The 18,446-nt window shown below is 46.9% G+C and overlaps 1 protein-coding gene across 7 annotated transcripts in view; it reads right to left on the reverse strand.

Moving 5' to 3' along the window:
• The window catches only part of LRRC56 (leucine rich repeat containing 56), a 56,821-nt gene that overhangs the window by 6,815 nt on the left and 31,560 nt on the right, over positions 1 to 18,446 (reverse strand). For 6 of the 7 annotated variants that reach the window (XM_072639541.1, XM_072639539.1, XM_072639545.1 and 3 more), the window contains 6 exons: positions 17,247 to 17,343; positions 13,443 to 13,640; positions 2,490 to 2,661; positions 1,736 to 1,945; positions 1,570 to 1,634; positions 580 to 740 (listed from right to left, as the gene is read on the reverse strand). In XM_072639541.1, the coding sequence (XP_072495642.1) occupies positions 580 to 740; positions 1,570 to 1,634; positions 1,736 to 1,945; positions 2,490 to 2,661; positions 13,443 to 13,640; positions 17,247 to 17,343 (903 nt within the window). The remainder of the gene's footprint in view (positions 1 to 579; positions 741 to 1,569; positions 1,635 to 1,735; positions 1,946 to 2,489; positions 2,662 to 13,442; positions 13,641 to 17,246; positions 17,344 to 18,446) is intronic. The other variant, XM_072639542.1, reaches the window with a different exon arrangement.

The raw sequence follows: 18,446 nt of genomic DNA on the forward strand, positions 1-18,446 counted from the left end.
CATTGGGAAGACTGTTACATTTATTCTGAAGACACCATTCCTTTGTAAAAGCTACTGGGCCTGGAGAGGGGCTTAGCAGACCCCCAAATTGGGGGAGTTGGAGCTTCTGTCAGGGACTAGCCACCCCCAAACTTCAAGGTGGAAGGCAGGAGCTGATGAAGGTTCTCAGTGTCTTCCATAGCCAAACCAAGAGACTGTGGTCCTGGGTTCCCAAAGTCCCGGCCCCTTCAAATGCTTTCCTCATACATACTGCCTCTCCACAGCCACGGAGGCAGAAGCCCCTTACCCTTTATAGGCAGGAGGGCAGATGATGTGCGGAGGGCATAGAGGCAGGCAGAGAAGGTCCACTTTAGAGTGTGAGAAGGGGGAGGAAGGGATGAAGGCTGGGAGAAAGCAGGAAGGTGGGCTGGATCATGCGTGACCCTTGTGGCTGCTACCCTCTGGCTCCCTCTGCCCCTGGCCTGGGACACCTTCAGAAGCTGAGCTGGGGGGTAGGGTGGGGAGGAGGTCCTCAAGCCCACAGATAAATCTCCAAGTATCCAGTGCTGGGAAGCAGGGGTCCCTGCTACATCAACCTACCGCTGCTGCTGCTTTTCCTTCCAAGCCTTGAATTCTGCCCAGAGGTCTGGTGGCCAGACCAAGCTGTAGTCTTCCCCCACTGAGGGCTCTTCTGGTCCCTGAGGATGTGACCTAATAGACCCCAAGGCTGGAGGCAGGGGAGCTGGGAGTGCATTCTGATCCTAGGAGCAAACAAGAAGGCGACCTTGGTCGGGGCTGGGTGGCTGAGGATCCAGGGTCCAGCTGACCTCTCTGAGGGGTCCAGGTTGCAGAATAAGGAAGGCCCACTCATCCCAAGCTGGGCAAGACCACAGTCTTATGGGGCTGGACAGGAAAGTGTCCTGGGGGAATCCTCTGAGGGCAAGGTAGGTAGTGCCTTCTTTGGCCTGGGAGCATCTGTCACAGCTAGTCAAGGTGGGGCTCTCTTGTCTGAGGAGTTGAAGTGGAGTGTCAGAGAATCTGGGAGGGAGGCCCGGCTCAGAAGTATGACCGGGTTCAGCCCCTTCTGTGCTTGGCACAGAGCTACATGGTGGCTTGGAGTCCAGGGGGCTGACATCCTCAAGCTGGACTCAGGGGGCCCACAGAGGCAGGTCTGACTTACTCCTGAGGCTGGTGGGGTGGGCCTGCTCTGAGGGGGAACTTGGTAACAGAGGCTCAAGCTACAGCCTGAGGTGGGCTGGGACCCCAGAGGCTGCTGAGTATAGGACATGAAGGGGTGTATGGGTCAAAGATCCAAGGATTACTCTGGCCAAGAAGAAGAGTTTGCTGTGGAAAGAGTGTGTGGGTGGGGGAGAGGGGGAAGCTTCCTTATCAAGGGGAATAAATAGGGAACTCTGCTCCCCAGGGGGCTCCCAGCCTCCACTCGCTTCTTTTTCCTGGGGAGCCTGGGCCCTTCCTTTCCTGACCACCAGGTCTCCACCTGAGCTCAGGACTCTTTGGGACTGGTGTGCTAAGGGAGTCTCTGGGCTGCGCAATGCCAGGCTCTTCCCCAAGAGGAAGTGATACACCTACCTGCAGCCTCTGCCGACGTTCCTGCAGACCTTTGATGGGGTTTCCACAGAGGACCCGGCTGACACCTGAAAGGAAGGAAGTTGAGTGGGCATCCTGGTGGAGGTCAAGGGAAGGGTAATAGGTCCTGGGGAGAGACACACCCATCCCCTGTGAGAGGAATGCATACCATGGGTCAGGTCACTGGAATTGTTGATGTCAGGGGCCAAGTCCTCGGGGAGGAAGGCTTCTGGAAGGGGACTCCCAGGACATGACAGGGGCAATGTCCAGGGCAGCTGACCCACAGGGAGTGTCCACGGCCGTGGAGCTGATGGTAAGGGGCTTGTGGACAGCCTCAGATTGGGGTGAAGCCTCTGCCTCAGCAGGCCTGCATAAGAATCTGAGTGAGAAACAGTCAGAGAGAATGGTGGTTGACGCAGTCAGAGCCCCCTCAGAAGTCACAAGACAAGGGGGAGGCCTCTGGCATCCTGGGTAGACCTCAAAGGAGGATTTGTGGGGAAGCAGCTCACAGCAGGCCAAAATTATGGAACTCTCCAAAGAGTTCTGCCATGAAGCACTGTACAGACTGGTAAACTGAGGAGATCACGAAGGAGGGGTTGGTGGGCTGTATCCCTGTGCTGAACCAGGAACAGACAAGCACACCAGGAAATGTCCTCTTGGTGAGAAGATGCTGGACTCTGGTGTAGGCCAGTAACAAGGATGTGCCTTCACTGGCCAGCAGACTCTACGGGTCTGGGAGGGTCTCCACCTCCACTTTGGATGTGTTTCTCAACCAGACCAATTGAGAAGCCTGCCTGGGCTCTCATCAAGGCCTTGTCAAGCTCACTCTTTACTGAGCCTCCATAAAGGAGGGGGTTGGACAGTGGCCCGGTCCCCAATCCTCTCAACCCCCACTGGGGGGGAGGGCAGAATGAGCCACTTACTAAACCTCGAGCCATCCTTGGCGGTGTCCTTGATGGATTCCTTGACAATAAGCCAGTCTTTGTCGAGCTTTCGGGTAACCTGGAGGGAGGTCTGACCAGCAGGCACATCATCCAAGAACTGGAGGTGGGGAATGAGCTTTTTCACCTCGGCCCTGTAGTTATAGTCTGGAGACTGCAAGGACAAGACAGGGGTCGTCAGTCCATGCAGAAATATTCTGTGGGTTTCAGGGAAATGCCTGAGAATCTTTTGGATGGTAAGTCTTAAAACTAGAGGAAGAATGGTAGGGGTGGGGGGAGCCACCATTGATTATCCCACCCATTTAAAATAGTTGTCTTCCTTAGATAAGAACACTTTTTGGTTGGATCAATCGATCAAAACTGAATGTGAGCAGGGCCTGTATACCTCTTTGAGTTGATCAAAGCCATTGTATGTGAGACTGTATAAAACATTGTATAAAACATAAAACACAGGAAGCTCTCTCAGAACAAAGAAGAGACTTTGAAGGTCTGGAAGGGGAGAGATTGCAGCAATGCATAGCTTACTTCTGAATCATAAGGTTAGGACTGAGTTGTAGCAGGGAAGGGGAAGATCTCAGGAAGGTCATCTCAGAACAGAAGACCCTAACCAGCGACTGTGGGAAGATGGGGGTAAAGTATTAGGATGCACATCCCAGTAAATATGGAGAATCAATTGTAGATTGCTTCATCCAGTCCAAGCCTGAAAGGAAAGAGAGAATCCTGTGCAAACTCTGAAGTGGGTTGGTTCAAGAGTGTGCCCCTAGTAATGGGATAAGGTAGAGCTCATATATTATTTAAACCAAGTAAGACATTTTATCAGTATTTTTCTATGATAAGTTTAGATTTATCTCTTCTCTCACCTGATCTGTTTTTGAGAAGCTAAATTTGAATATTTGTTTTCTTGTTCTCCCAGCAACAAGAGAAAGACCCTAGGTGGAGTCTACTTAGGGGCTGCCCCAGAGCCCCTTGGTAAGAGTCCAGTGTGTGCTGTTGGATCCTGGACCGCAGCAGCAAGAAAAAGCCCTAGGAAGACCCCAGAATGGTGGTGACCTGGGAGTTCCCAAAGGAGCAGGAGGGAAAGACCCCATGAAGCCCATTATTATCAAGGGTCAGAGAGAAAGGCTAAAATGACAGAGGACTTATAGGTGATTTTGTTCTGTTTTGATGAGGAGAAGACAAAAATGGGAGGGGGGAATTATCCTGGGGAATAAAGGAGAAGGGATAGGAAATCATTATCATGTAACAAGTGCCCTATAAGATGGAGGAATGGGGTGGGGGGATGGTATCCCATGACCTTCACTTTTATCTGAACTACACAATGGAACACAATTATGTTCCTCTTATTCACCCCACACACAGATTTTTGGCACAAAAAGACATTGAATTCAGAAGGGAAATAAGAGGGGAAAGGAACAAGGGAGGGACAGAGACAGAGCTTCAGGAGAGAGGGTAGAATTGTTAGGGGAACAGACTCAAATTCCAGTGAGAGATGGGATGTAAAAAAAGGAAGAGAGAGTTAAAACTTGGGATTGGGGGTAGGGAAAAGACATGAGGAGAGCTGGAAGAGAGAAGAAATGCACTGCTTCACTTACAAGATCACAAGTCCGTCAGTCAATAAAGATTTATTTAGCACCTACTATGGCTGAGGCAAACTCACTCTCTCCTACCACCTCCTTCTTACTTGTGTAGCAGGAGATGTAATTAAAGAGGAAAAAATACTAAAGGAAAAGACAGAAACATATAATTAGTAATAATTACTGTGAATGTGAATGAACTAAACTCTCCCATAAAATGGAAAAGGATAGAAGAATGAATTAGAAAGCAGAATCCAACAATACATTGTTTAAAAGAAACACACCTGAACCACAAAGATTCCCATAGACAAAAAGAGGGACATTGTGCAGCAGAATAAAAAGACTGTTCAAATAAGACTGATGCAGTTAAAATTGGAACAGAAACTGTTCACTATGAAAAATTTTTGTAACAAGTTTCTTTCATAGTTATCATATCCAAAATGTATAAGGAACGGATTCAAATTTATAAAATTAAGAGCCATTCCTTCCTCAATAAGTAAATGGTCAGAAGTTATAAACAGGCTGTGAATATGAAAGGAAGGGATCCCAGCTATCACTGAACAAATGGAAGAAAATACCTAGTCATTAATAAATAGAGAAATGTGAATCAAAGCAACCCTGAGATTGGCAAAGATGACCAAAGAGGAAAATGAATCAAGTCACGCCACTGACAAGCATTTATTAAGCACCGACTGTATGACAGGCACTGTGGTAAGTAAGCACTAGAGACACAAACACAAGCAGAAAGAAAGATGTGCCTATCCTCAAGGGGTGTCCATTCTAACTGGGAAAGGCATTCTGGTTCTGGATCTGTGTGAGAGACAGCAACAAGTTGTTAGTAGTTACACAGAAGTTAGTAGTTCATGAAGTCATTGAGAATAAGTTAGATAATAAGAAAGCCAACAGACTGCAGGTGGATTCAACCAATTAGGAGACAGGCAATGGCCTCCAGAAAGTCACAAAATTTTTGTTAAGAAGGTGTAGGCCTGAAACTGGCCTAAAGCAGTCAGGAAAAATGACCTAGAATAACATGGAGAATCTTCACCATGCTTGCTTAATGAACCTCATGCATATAAGCAGACATACCCCACATAAAATTATCCCTCCATTTTCTGATCATGGGTCCTATGGTAATGCATGTTTGGGAGGGGGGAATCACACCAAGGGTGGTTACATAATGGGCATGTAGAGAAGATGGTGACCTAGTGGAGAATGGACCCATCTATCTCCTGATTGAAGGATCTGTCTTGGAGTAACGGTATCTAGCTCATCTCACTTCTGCATTCAGGGCTTCCTCCTCCTGAAAAGAGGGTGGGGGCTGCTTTGGCCAAAGTGGTCAGTTCCTCTGAACTCTGCTGTAAATTTTCCTTGATACCTTTTTAGTGTCAGGAGTGTTTCTAACAGTCTGTATTTGCATTATTTTCCCATTGAACTTTAAGCATGGAGATCGAATTATATTTTTATAGGCTCAGGTTGTATTTTTATAGGCTTAGGTTATATTTTTGTAGGTTCAGGGCACAGAGCAGCACCATGAATAGGGGAGGTGATGAAAAAAATAAAAGAAGGAAGAATGGAAAGGATGGAAGGAAGGAGAGATGAAGGGAAAGGGAAGAAAAAATGAAGGAAAGAGAAAAGAAGAAAGTGAGGCAAGAATTGATTTATAAAAAGAAGTCAGACAAGGAGAAGGCCCAAGAAGAGGCTGGTTCCTCCTGGCACCTTGTCTATTTACAGACACTTAAATGTAATTTGCTATTACATTATCCCAAAGTTTCCAGTAAACGGAATTTTGTTTCAGTGACAAAGAGGCTGGGGGTTAACTAGAGAGAAATATAAATGCAGAATTATGCAGGAAGCGCAGCCTCTACCCAAATGCTAAGAGTTTTCCTAGCTGGAGAGGTTCAGAGTGATTGTGATGAATTTGTAACTTTTTGTCTAAATAAATTCCCCAAGGCTAAAGAGGAAGAAGCCATGTGGACCTTGGGGACCATAATGTTGCCCTTGATGTTGAAATAGGCTGACTGCTGTAACAGTGTGCTACATACGCCTCCAATTGGATGGCCCATGGACATCTCACAATCTCTACGCACACAACAGAACTCACCCTTCTCAAACTCTCTCCACTTCTGTGCTTTCCTATTATGAAGGGAGCTGCCACAATAGGCTTGCAAACTTTGAGTTATTTTTCTGTCTTTACTTTCATGCACCCTCACATAATCAATGCATTTCCAAATTTAACCATTTCTGCCTTCCTGACAGCTCTTGTATATTTCCCTTCTCTCCCCAACACATGGCCACCACCCTCACAGAGATCCCGACCTTTCATCTCTTGCCTGTTTTATCGCAAAAGACTTTTAAATTGGTCTCTTTACTCATCTTCCCATTGTAATCCATGCTTTACTTGGTAGCCAAAGTGATTTTTCCCAAAGTGTGAGTCCGAGCATCTTGATGGGGATGGGATCTGAAACCCTGAAAGGAAAAGACCATGTCTTTGGGATCTGGACCTGGAAAAAGGAAAAGTCCCTGGACTTTCCCAGGTGGTCCAGGTCTTTGGCATTCTCCTGGGGCACTTGGCCTTTCCCAGTTAATAATCCTTTCAACTGCCTTTTCAGGGTGGCTCTCATTGTCTGCACCTGGCTAGACCACCCTAGACCCTAGATTACCATTCCTTAATTCCATCTAGACTCCTTTTCTGTACCCAGACTACTTAGCCACTCCTAGATCACATCTAGATCTTTTGGATAAAAGGTCTACCATGCCTCCATTAAAATGCTCAGATTCCTTAAGAGTCTGGCCAATAGCTCTGATTCTTAACATCTCACCTACCCCAACCTGTGTTTTAATAAACCTTGTCTCTGGCTGAAAGTAGACTTGAGTTGAATTCATTCGAGGGAGGACCTGTGTCATTTGCCCTTGAATTTTGGGTTTCCTCACACACCTAGACCTCCACAAAATCACCTCTACCTTGCCTGTTTGGGAGTTAGAGGAAGATATTAGCCTCCCTGGGCCAACCATTCATTCATGTTCCCCATCTCCTACAGCTCCATAACCCCTCATGTGGGGGCAGAGTTCAGTGTCTGACTCACAGTCTTTCTCTTTTGCCTTAATATTAGGAAACTTCAGATTGCATATTGGCACTCCTTCAGTCAGTCGATAAATATGTATTAAGTACCTATTAAGCCTAAGTCAGGAGTAGTACTCTGTAGAGGAGATGCCAAGAAAGACGAGAGATAGTCTTTGCCCTCAGGGATCTTACATTTGAATGGAATGGGATCAGACCACACAAAAAGAAGCTGAGGAGCCCAGAAGGGGAGAGAGGGAAGGTATGCAGCCTGGTGGCAGAAGTCCCAGGGAGTGCCACTGGGTGGGGAATGAGGAGATGGCTGGTGCAGGCCACTTTCTCACATGGAAAGGTGCTGCACTCTCCCACCAGTTCCTTAACTTCTTCATTTCCTATGACCTGATTGTCAGCTACACACAAAGATGGTCAAGCCTTGGATCTTACCAAGTCATCCATGTTCATGAACTTGGAGATCCCTTTATCTGGTTATAATCTATTGTTATTCTACCCTTCCCTCTGCCTTGCCACCCCAAACCTAGTTCTTCCTTCACACTTTCAATCTCTCCACTCCATAGTTCTTTTCAGCCCATCATCCTCACACTGTCTACGTTATTTTCCCTTCTCCACCTTGAACCCTTAACACTGCACTGTCTTGTCCTGGTGAATCTGTGTCCTGTGAACCTGTCATAGATCTTTCCCTGACAACTCCAAGTGCTGGGGTTTTTTAAATCATCCAGTCACTGCCTCTTCTCCTACTCATGTGCTGTCAAATGAAGCTAAGGAATATCATGAAACTATGTTGACTGTGTCCACTACACATCTGTGTTACACAATCTCAATTGGGTCCTCACTACAACAAGACAGTCCTTTTAACCCACCTCACTGACATTCTATTCTACTCACCATCCCATATTTTCCAAACTTTTTCATTCCTCCGCAAACCTCCCATGAAAGGGCTTGTGGGAAGCAATGTGAATAATGTTAGGATGAGAAGAAATAAGCAAACAGCATGGATGCCTTGGGGAAAGAGGACGCGGTCAAAGTTATACAAGGTTTAAAAGAGAAATAAGGATTGTGAAAGCAGATTCTATGGCCAGCACAGCAGAAACATTTATCAGAATAGGAAAACTTGAATCCCTAGTGGTAAAGTCTCAGCAAAGAAACAAAAGAGAGAAAAACTGATTGGGAATGGAAGTACACAGAAATGAAGGACAATGTGGAAGAAGAGAAGCAAAAAATAATGACCGTAAAGAAAATAAACTCTCCATACAAACAAAACATATTGATCTCAAAAGCAGGATGCACAGAAACAAGTTAAGAATTCTAGGTCTTCCAGAAGAATATGACAAATTAAAAATCTAGAACACCATAACATAAAAAATAACACAAGAAAACTGCCCAGAACATCTGAACACAGAAGACAGAACAAATTGAAATAATCAACAGAGAAAACTGTATGCTGCAAACTCCAAGATACATAGTGATTAAATTTAAGCATTCCACTGACACACAACAAATTCTGCAATCAATCAGGAGGAAGTACTCCAAATATAAATGAAAGGAAATTCCAATAGTACAAGACTCTTTGGCACCTATCATAAACCAGTGGACCACTGGACCCCCAGAGGGCTCTGAAGGAGAAAGTGAGACTGGTGACCTTGCACAGCCCTCCCTCACTCAAATTAAAGTCAACTACAAGTCATGTTACCATCTCCCTGATGTCATGGCCCTCTTCGAAGATGAAGGACAAACACAATAATGAACCATAGGACAAAATGGGGTTATGTGCTCTAAAGAACAAAGGAGCTCAAAATACAGAAAAAGGTGACTGACCTTCCCTGAAAACTTAACCTAGCCATAAATGAAAAAAGATTGACAATTAAAAGAGGTATTTGAAACATTCTTAGAAAGAAAATTAGACCTGAAGAAATTATTTGCTTTTCAAACATGCCAGACAAAGAAACACAAGAATGGTAAACTGCCCAAACATAAAAACAAGGATCAGAGTAGAATTTGTTGGGAAAATATATGCCTACATATGTATTTATGTGTATGTATGTATCTATAGCTATAGAGAAACATACCTAAACTTAATTGTAGCCTTCTAGGAGGGCAAAAAAAGAGCAAAGTAGAAAAAAGTGCACAGCAGAGAACAAAAGAAAACTTACAAGGAAGCAAATACAGATTTCTAGAAGTTCCAATATTTAAATTTGATATGTTTTTGTTCCTTTTTTCTATTAATACTTGTGTTCTAGCATTTGAGTCTAAAATAAATTAAAAAAATAAAAAAGGAATGGTAAACAAATACAGTAACTAAGGACAATAACAACAAATGACAACAGAGAAAGAAATTTCTTTCTAAAGGTATGAGTAGCAAGCAGAAGTCGGTCTGACACAATGGTAGAGAGACAGACCTGAAACACAGCGGATCAAACATCACAACACCTTATTTATAGGTGAATTGATGTTTTCCTGGGACTAAATTGCAGAATGTCTTGTGTGAAGAAGAGTAAAGGAGGCTAGTTTCACTTGCAGAGTACATGAGGGTGAGTAAGGCATAAGATGACTAGAAAGGTAGTAAGGTTGTAAAGGGCTTTGAAAGCCAAACAGAAGACTTTGTGCTTGATACTAGAAGAATAGGGAGACCCTGGAGTTTATTGAGTAGGGGGTGACACGATGGGACCTGCACTTTAGGAAATCACTTTAGTGGCTGAATGGAGAATGGACTGGAGTGGGGAGAGACTTGTGGTAAGCAGACCTCCCCTCTCCCTGCTCCTAAAGCAAGCTAATGCAGTAGTCCAGGTATGAGTGTTAGAGGAGAGAAGAGGGCATTTTGGAGAAATGCAGTGGAGATGAAATCAACCAGAGATGCTTGCAGAAATGAAACTGAGGAGAGATGTTACAGAGGTGAAATTGATGACAGATGCTGCAGAGGTGAAACTGAGGAGAGATGTTGCAGAGGTGAAATTGATGACAGATGCTGCAGAGGTGAAATGGACAAGAGATGTTGCCTTGGAAGTTCAGAGCAAGTGATGAAAAGAGGTGAATATGACAAAAGAACATCCAGGCTAGCTGACAAAAGTAAGAGTTGATACTGATGCCGTGTTTTCTAAATATTATCTCATTTCAGCCTTACTACAACCTTTTGAGTAAGGTGCTGTTATTATCCTCATTTTACAGATGAGGTAACTGAGGAAAATAGAGGTCAAATGGCTTGTCCAGTGTCACACAGTAAGTAATTAAGCAATATTTGAACTCAGGTCTTCCCAAATACTCTGGGGCAGCTAAGTGGTCCAGTAGATAGAGCACTGGGTGGGGTGCAGAGTCCAAAATTCAGAACAGTATAAAGGGACTTGAATTGGTCTGAACAAGTTGTAGTCTTCCTGTAGCCTTACTTGGAAGCTACCTGTTCATAATGAGGGCTTTCTAAGGCCCTCCCTCCTCCTGAAGAGAAATAGAGTCAGCTTTGACCAAAGTGTTCAATTCCTCTGAACTCTAATAAATTTTCCTTGATACTTTTTGTGTGTCAAGCTTGTCTCCAACAATCCCTGTCCCCCAAATCTTAACCCATTAGAGGTTTCTGAGCCACTGTTCCATTTTGTTCTGTGGGACCTGGGTAGATACTTGAACCTCCCTTTTGTTTCCAGAAAGCAAGCCACTTTCCAACATGTCACCCCATAGGCTATCCCAAAATTCTGGATTCGAATTCTCTCCTTCAGGTCACAGTCTGGCCAAATGTACAATTACAGGACTGAGGGAGGACTTCTTTCTAAAGATCTATTTAAAACCAAATATTCTTTCCCTATTCATACACAAATAACACTCTTTTAAAACTGGAAGGGTCTTTCCTTGTTAGGCATTACCTCATTTTTCTTCATTTATCCTTTTCTATTCGGGGAAATCACTTTCAGTGTCCCCAGATTCAAAACCTTCACCTCTGGCTGTTTTGAAGGTAAAGTGAGTTCTGAGCAAATTCCCTGAGCAAAAGGACTCTAGTCCTTCTCCCACCCCCTCCCACACTGTGGTGCTCCCTGGCTGGCTACAGCAGAGCTGGTGGAAATAAAAGACTGGTTACTGAAATGATGTTCAAAATCTTCAAGGTATAGTTCATCCTTAAAGGTACAGCATATGTTTTTATCAGTCTCTTTTTGCTGAACAGCCATAAAGAGTTTCACGGATAATTTCCCAGGGGTTGGAGTGGGGGGTTCCCCATGGTAGCCAATCACTGTCTCTCGGTGCAAGAGAGGACACCTGGGGTCACTTTCCTATGCTTATTCCATCCTGGAGTCAGGAGGACCTGAGTGCAAATTTGGCCTGAGATACTAGCTGTGTGATCCTGGGCAAGCCCCTTAACCCTATTTGCCTCAGTTTCCTCAACGGTAAAGTGAGCTGGAGAAGGAAATGGGAAACCACTCCAGTATCTTTGCCAAGAAAACCCCCAATGGGGTCGCAGGAGAGTCAGACACAATACAACAAAAGTACTCAGTGGTAACAAAGCCAGCAGTGTTCCTGGTGCTTAGCACAAGCCTGGCACAGAGTATCTGCTCATTAAATACTTTCGAACTTTCAAGTCAGTTCTAGATTATACGGGCCTCATCAATCAAATCTCTCCTTCTCCACTTTCTCAGGGAGCACCCTCTCTGACCTGACTCCAACATACCGCCCTTTCTCCAGACCAACCCAGTGCAAGAAGAAGAAGAAACCAAGGCTCTGGGCATTGAAATGACCCCCCAGCAGTCAGTCACACAAGAGTCAGTGTCGGAGGTGGGCTCTGAACCTCACTCTCTAGACTCTGCCACGGAACCAGTCTGCAAACCTCAGCAAAGAATTAGACTGAAAGGGGGAGTTGGATTTACTTTCCATTCTGCCTTTGGCCTGCTAGCACTAGGTTTCTGTGGAGCCCCTTTGAAGACATCACAGCCTCGAAGTTCAGTCTTCACCTTGTGACCTCACTATCTATGCTCCTCCGATCTCACCACCCTTAAGATGGTAATAACAATGTCCTGATTTCTTGGACCTGAGAGAGCCTCTGGATCTGTTTGGCCCCAAACTGGTGGTATCAGCAAGTGAGAGGACCAGAAATCTGACTAAACTGGGAGAAAAGATCAAGACCTAACCTCCCTGGCTCTATTGATCTCTGTGCCCTTCTCACCCATACATCTTCTGGGGAGAACAGAGGAGGTTTAGGGTCAGAAAACCCCAGAATTGTTTGACTGTAGTTGGGCATCGCCAGATTTACAATCCAGAGATGAAGAATGGGTATGCAAGCTCCTGGCCTAGGAAAGGTTAAGTCTGAGGGTATTAGATAGTTGATCTTTGTTCTAAAGAGCTTGGTACTTGGGGGAGTGAACTTCCAGTGGAGAAGATTAGAGGCCTCCAGCCAAGACTCCAACGTTAACTAAAGAGAATCTGAAAAACGTAATTGGTAATGGTATAGGTCCTAGGCAAGGATTTCTGACTTTTTTTTTAAAGAACAGGAAAAAGCTTTTTTCTTTTTTAAAAAAAATTGATTTTAAATGAAAAGAGCTTGGTGGCCACCCTTTGATAGCTAAGAATTCCAGCTTAGCCAGAAGCAACAGAAAGCAGAGTCGTAGAGATTCTATGTCCAGTTGAGCAGGAGATGCTGAGGTCATGCTCAGTGAAAGTGGCACAGGGATATCCCTGGAAGATTCCAGGGCTCTGCCTTGTGGAAGGCATTAACTAGCCCTCCTCTGGGCAAACATGTTCTTTGTGTGTGTCAACCCTTCCATGTGTATTCTCTATCTGTAGCTACTTTTGCTACAGACACTATGAATATTTGTGAGAGAATATCACCCAGGTTTATGGGAGAAATGATTTCTTGCTATGTTTCTTATTATACTATTTCGTCAAGGGCCTTCATTATGAACTAACTATATTCTCTGGCTGACTATTAAAGGTAAACACATTGGTGGGGGCTCTGGAAATGTGATTTATCTAAGGAATCCCTTGGCTGTGAGGAAGTTGTTCTTTGGGGGACCAGCCCTTCCTTCCACATGGGGCAGGGAATGTTTCCAGGCATTACGGACAGAAAGCACGAATATTTGCATGTTTGTACACCATCTCAGAGGCCTTCTTCTGGCTCAACTCTGCTTCCTCCATCTTTCCACTTCTGAGAATGTAAAAGGGCCTTGGGGAACTCTTATCCTCAGCTTGATCCCCTCCCTACTAGACTGAGAAGGGAGTGGGGCAGTAAGATCACAATGTCTTTGAGGAGGAGAAAGGAGAGGGACAAGCAACTCCCCCTCCTATTCTAGGTGGGAGGGATCTGGTCTAGGCCCTCACCTCAGCTGCTTCTGGGTCTGGTCTCAGGCAGATCAGATTCCCCTCCAGAGTGAGCATGTTGAGTTTCTTGCAGAGACCCAGGTACCGAACCTGCTCCATGTTCTCAATGTTGTTGCCCTCCAGGTCCAGAACCTCAAGCTGATCCAACAGACACATTTGGCTCAGGTCAGAAATGTTGTTGTAGGACATGTAGAGCTCCTGGGGAGACAAAGGGAGCCATGAGCCAGGACGCTGCCCCCTAGTGGGAGCATGGGAAACAAAGCCCAGACATTGCCTCCAGGACTAGGCATCCCCTAGGTTAGCCAGCCAAAGCCCCTGAGCTCCTGGGGAGACAAAGGGGAACAGGAACCTGGATGCTGCCCCCTGATGGGGGAGAGAGCCTGGGCTGTCTCCAACCTCACTTCTAATCCTTTGTGATGAGGTTGGGTACTGCAAGTAGCTAGAGGGACCGAGGAATTCCCGGGGGAGGCAAAAGGGGCTGTGAGCCAGGACTCTGGCCCTGCTTGGGGATGGGGATGGAGAGAGCTCTAACAGGGAGGTGGGGCCCATGGAGGGCCAATGAGGAAGCAAGCAGCCTCTGCATTTCCTGAGCACTCAGTCTTGGGATGGGAATCGCCTTCCCCAACCCTGCAATCAGCTGCTTTTCAGGAGCATGCTGGTGTGGGGGGCACGCTTCCTAGATTCAGAGTAAAGTGCCAAGGTGACAATGAGACTATCAGGGGACCTCTGCCCTGGCTGTTACCACCAGGAAAATGGGGGAAAGAAGAGAAATAAAGTCCAACGGGATAGAAGGCTGATACCCCTGGAGAGTTAGCATGGGCAGAAAGCTCTTGGAGAAGTCCCCACTGAATCTCCAAGGACTCAGAGGGAGAGGGACCCATGGCAGCGGGTGGGCCCCCTGAAGTGGGCAAGGCCTCAGACTTGGATTTCTGTAGGCTGTTCTTACTGAAGTCCCAGCAAAACCATTTTGGGCCTCCAGGAAGATGGTGTTTGGGAGTAGGGGAAAGTCAAGAGACACCGTTAAGAAACCCCAAACATCATCTTGTGTTCTTGCAAAGCTCTAAGCTGGAGTCTGATCACCCAGGCCACCATGACAAGAAGGATTCTGGGAACTGCCTTTGGGAAGTCTGCTCTGGCCTGGTCTGACGGCTGTAGAGTACTTCTCAAGGTCACAACCCTGGGTGGCCCTCGGCAGACCCCCAAAGCCAGTGCTTGGTCCAGCCAGCCCATTGCCCCTTCCTGGCCTCACTTTCTTCTTCTGATCATTTTGAACTTCAGATCAGTCAGTCCTGTCCTTGGAAGCCTTTGCCCTCTTGTCCCATTAGCACCTGGGCCTGGCAGAACAGAAGCCCTAGGAATGGTGCCGCCTGGGTGGGGCTGCCCCCCCAAACATCCTCTAGCTACCACAAGGTTCTGGAGAGGGCAGCTTTTTGGTCTGTAAGAGGGGCTTGGAGGCCATCTGGCCCTCATTCACTGTAATTCTGTACTTAGCAGGGCACTTAGGCTCAGTCTTGTGCCCCACTTAGAGTTCAGAGACAAAGAACCATGACTGAGGCATTACAGGATAAAATCAATTAGCTTTGAGTAGGATCAATTAAAAAAAAAGAGCTGGAATCTATCTCATAACTGTACTGCCCAGACTTCCCTCTTTACAGAAAGTACCAAACCCAAGCTTCTATCCTCCACCATTTGGATCTCCAACACACTCACCAGTACTTCCCTATCTTCGATGTGGACATAGAGCTCACCAAGCAATGCAATCAGAGTGGAGAGAGGCAAGGGCCAGGGACAGCGGAGGGAAACAGAAGCATGGCCCACCTTCCAGAGCCGAACTGGGATGAGCAGACTGGACAGGCAGCCAAGAGCAGCAAACAGGCTGTATTGGCTTGGGGGGTTGGGGCTCTCTTGGGGGAATGGGCAGGTGCCTATGGAAGGTGATGGATTAGGGAGAAAGCAGAGGCCCTGGCTATTTTCTTCAACAAAAAGAATGATCTTTGTTTGCAATGGGAAGGTCAGAACAAAGAGGACAGACCCAGCCTCGGGAAGGGGCCCATGGGAGGGCTGAAGTCCCATCAGGGATATCTGAAAGACTGTGGCCTGGGGAGGGATGATGCCAAAGGACAGAAGTCATCCCAACTTCCAAACTCCAGACTAAGTCAGGCCCTTTTCTGACAGGATTTGCCTCAACTAGACTCACCAGATTCCAGTGTAAAACTTGGACCCTTCGAAGGATAGCACTGTGGGTGAATTTGGAACTTCCTGAATGACTGGATCTAAAGGGCAGTCAGTTGGGCACCAAAGGTTCCCATAAACTTGGAAGAGGTCTCTAGGGGAGGATCTCAGGCATCAGCATGTGGCCCCATGCCAGTGAACAACTGTATGCCTTGGGTACTTGTCACATCTGCAGATGACCAGGAGATGGGAGGGTTAACATACATACCCTACAGATCTTGACCAGTAGGTCACTAGACCAGCCCAAAGAAGATAAGACTTTTTTGGACTGGACCTATGACTTAATTGGCATGGGGCTCAGTAAGACATCTCACCCACTAATGCCAGGGAAGGTCTGCTCTATGGCTTAGACAGAAGGGCCCTGCACAGCCAGTGTGTCTCAGAGGTGGCACTTGAACTCAGGTCTCTCTCATCTCTGGGTCTCTCTCTCTCCCTCTCTCTTTCTCTCTCTCTCTCTCTCTCTCTCTCTCTCTCTCTCTCTCTCTCTCTCTCTCTCCACTGTGCTGTGAAATTTAAGATGAAAAATGGAAAACTGACACTTGAGATCCACTTCCCAAGTTTGAGGTGAGGGTGGGAGGATGGCTAGGTAGCTGAGCATCTGAAGAGGCTCTGGGGGCTTTCAAAGGCAGACTTCAAGCTTGGTATGAGGCAATGAAGAGATCCAAGAGCTTGAAAGTCTAACTTCCAGAGCACTGCTTCCCTCCCCTGCCTGGTGGATACTATCAGGAGGCCTGTGGCCAGTTCTGGGGCAGGGTTAAGCTTCCTCAGAAGGTAGTGAGTTTCCAGTTCCCAGAAAGCTTCAAGCAGAGGTTGGGGATGTTGAAGGAGGAGTTCTCATTAAGCCACAGGTGGTGGCAGCAGCTAAGTCTAAGCCCTGCCCGGCTGGCAGAGGATTGCTCTCTCCTCAGAGCTCAGGCTGGGGGTGAGAGGACCTGATGTCCTCTCCAAGTTTCTTTCTGGAGATGCCTTATTTTGACTTCTTTAAAATGTGCTGCTGCCTGGGTGTTTGCTTCAGGAAGAGGGGTGGGGAGGCACTGTGTCCTTGAACCTGGGCACACTGGGCTGCAGGAGCCCCTCTCCTCACTCTACCTGCAGTTTGTCCCAGGATACCCATGGGCCTCTGGACTCCTCATGTTTGTTCCTCCTCAGGCTGTTTCTTGACAGCCCAGCCCCTGGGTACCCACCTTGTTCCTGACTTTTGGCTTTCACAAGTTATGCTTCCAGAAAAGTCGTTTGTGCATGTAGGTCTTTCCTCGTTCTCAGTAGTCTAGCCCCCTTCCCTATTTTAAACTCCAGAAAATTCTGAGGGTCCCCTTTGGAATAGGAGTAAAGCAGGGGGCATTTGTGGGTTCACATCTCCCAGGGTTGCCCAGAAGAGCCCTTGAACTTGTTCCCAGAGCTGACCTCCCACCCCCTCCCCAGGCCTGGGAGGAGACTTGGAAGGCTGAGGGCATTCTGGGGAACCTTGACCCTGAGGTCCCAGGAGAGGACACAAGCAGGCAGTGTCCCAGTTTCCTGGGGATTCCAGGGCTCTGTGGGGTGGGGATGGGATGTCTACAGAGAGCAACCTACCTTTAGAGACTGAAGGGAACTGATTCCATCCAAGTCTGCCAGCCCACAGCGAACCATCCACAAAATCTGAAGGTGAGACAGGGAGGTACCAAGGTCCCTTGCAAGAGATCAGAGAGGGGACTGTGGTGAGTGAGAGAAAGACTTTAAGGAGGAAAACACCAAGAGTTCTCTGTCCTATTGAGAGAGACACCTTTGAGAGCCACTGACTTCCCCAACTCAGTTAGCTTTCAGCAGCAGAGATGGTAACGGATTCATTTTGCAGCTGAGGAAACAGAGAAAGAGGTGGAGTGACTGGCCACAGTTAGTAAGTATTTGAGGCCAGATTTAAATTTGGGTCTTCCTGAATCCAGGCCCAGAGCTCTGGCCACCAGCTACACTTAAGAAGAATCAGAGAAATGAAAGAAGGGGATAGCAGGGAGAGCCTCTTGGCTAACTGCAAACACAGAGTGCTCTGATCTCTAGGCCCAAAGAACTTCTCATAACCTACTCAAACAGAAGGCAGATTTGGGAAGTGAAGGGGGCAGATAGGGAGGTAGGTGGTCTGAGCTTGAGTTTTGAATTCTGGGCGACAGAGTAAAATAAGAATGACAGGTTTCTGGCAAGAGCTGGGGCACCCCTCATGGGAATCAGGAGGAAGCTCAGTGACCCCTGTACTGTCTCATGGGGTTGTCTCCACGAGGATGTTTCTCTTCTGGAAGCCATGTGCCGATTAGACATCTTAAACCAGATGTCCCATAGATGTCCAAAACAAAACTCTTATCTTCCCCCACCCAAACCCTCCCTTCTTCCTATTGTTGAATCTTTCCTATTATTGTGGATACCACCATCCTCTGGGGCTCAAACCAGGGGTCCTCTTTGACCCCTCACTCCCTCTCACCCTTTGTAAGGTTTCATGTGTGCACTTCCTTCTCTCCTCTGATGTTGGCACCACTCAGCACTTTGCATCTAGGCATTGGCAATGGCTGCTGATTGGTTTCTCTGACTCAGGCCTCTCCCTGGTCCAGTCAATCTACTCAGCTGCCAAGGCAGACCACATCACCTACCCCCCACCCCAAACACCTCCAGGCTCCAATATCAAATCCTCTGCTTGGTTTTTAAAGTCCTTCATGACCACTTGGCCCCTTCCTCATTTGTTGCAGCACAAAGTATCTGTCTCTTCCACAGACCACAGTTTATTCAACCACTGCTCAAATGATGAGC

The sequence above is a fragment of the Notamacropus eugenii genome, chromosome 2 (genome assembly GCF_028372415.1).
Source record: "Notamacropus eugenii isolate mMacEug1 chromosome 2, mMacEug1.pri_v2, whole genome shotgun sequence".
Classification (NCBI taxonomy): domain Eukaryota; kingdom Metazoa; phylum Chordata; class Mammalia; order Diprotodontia; family Macropodidae; genus Notamacropus; species Notamacropus eugenii.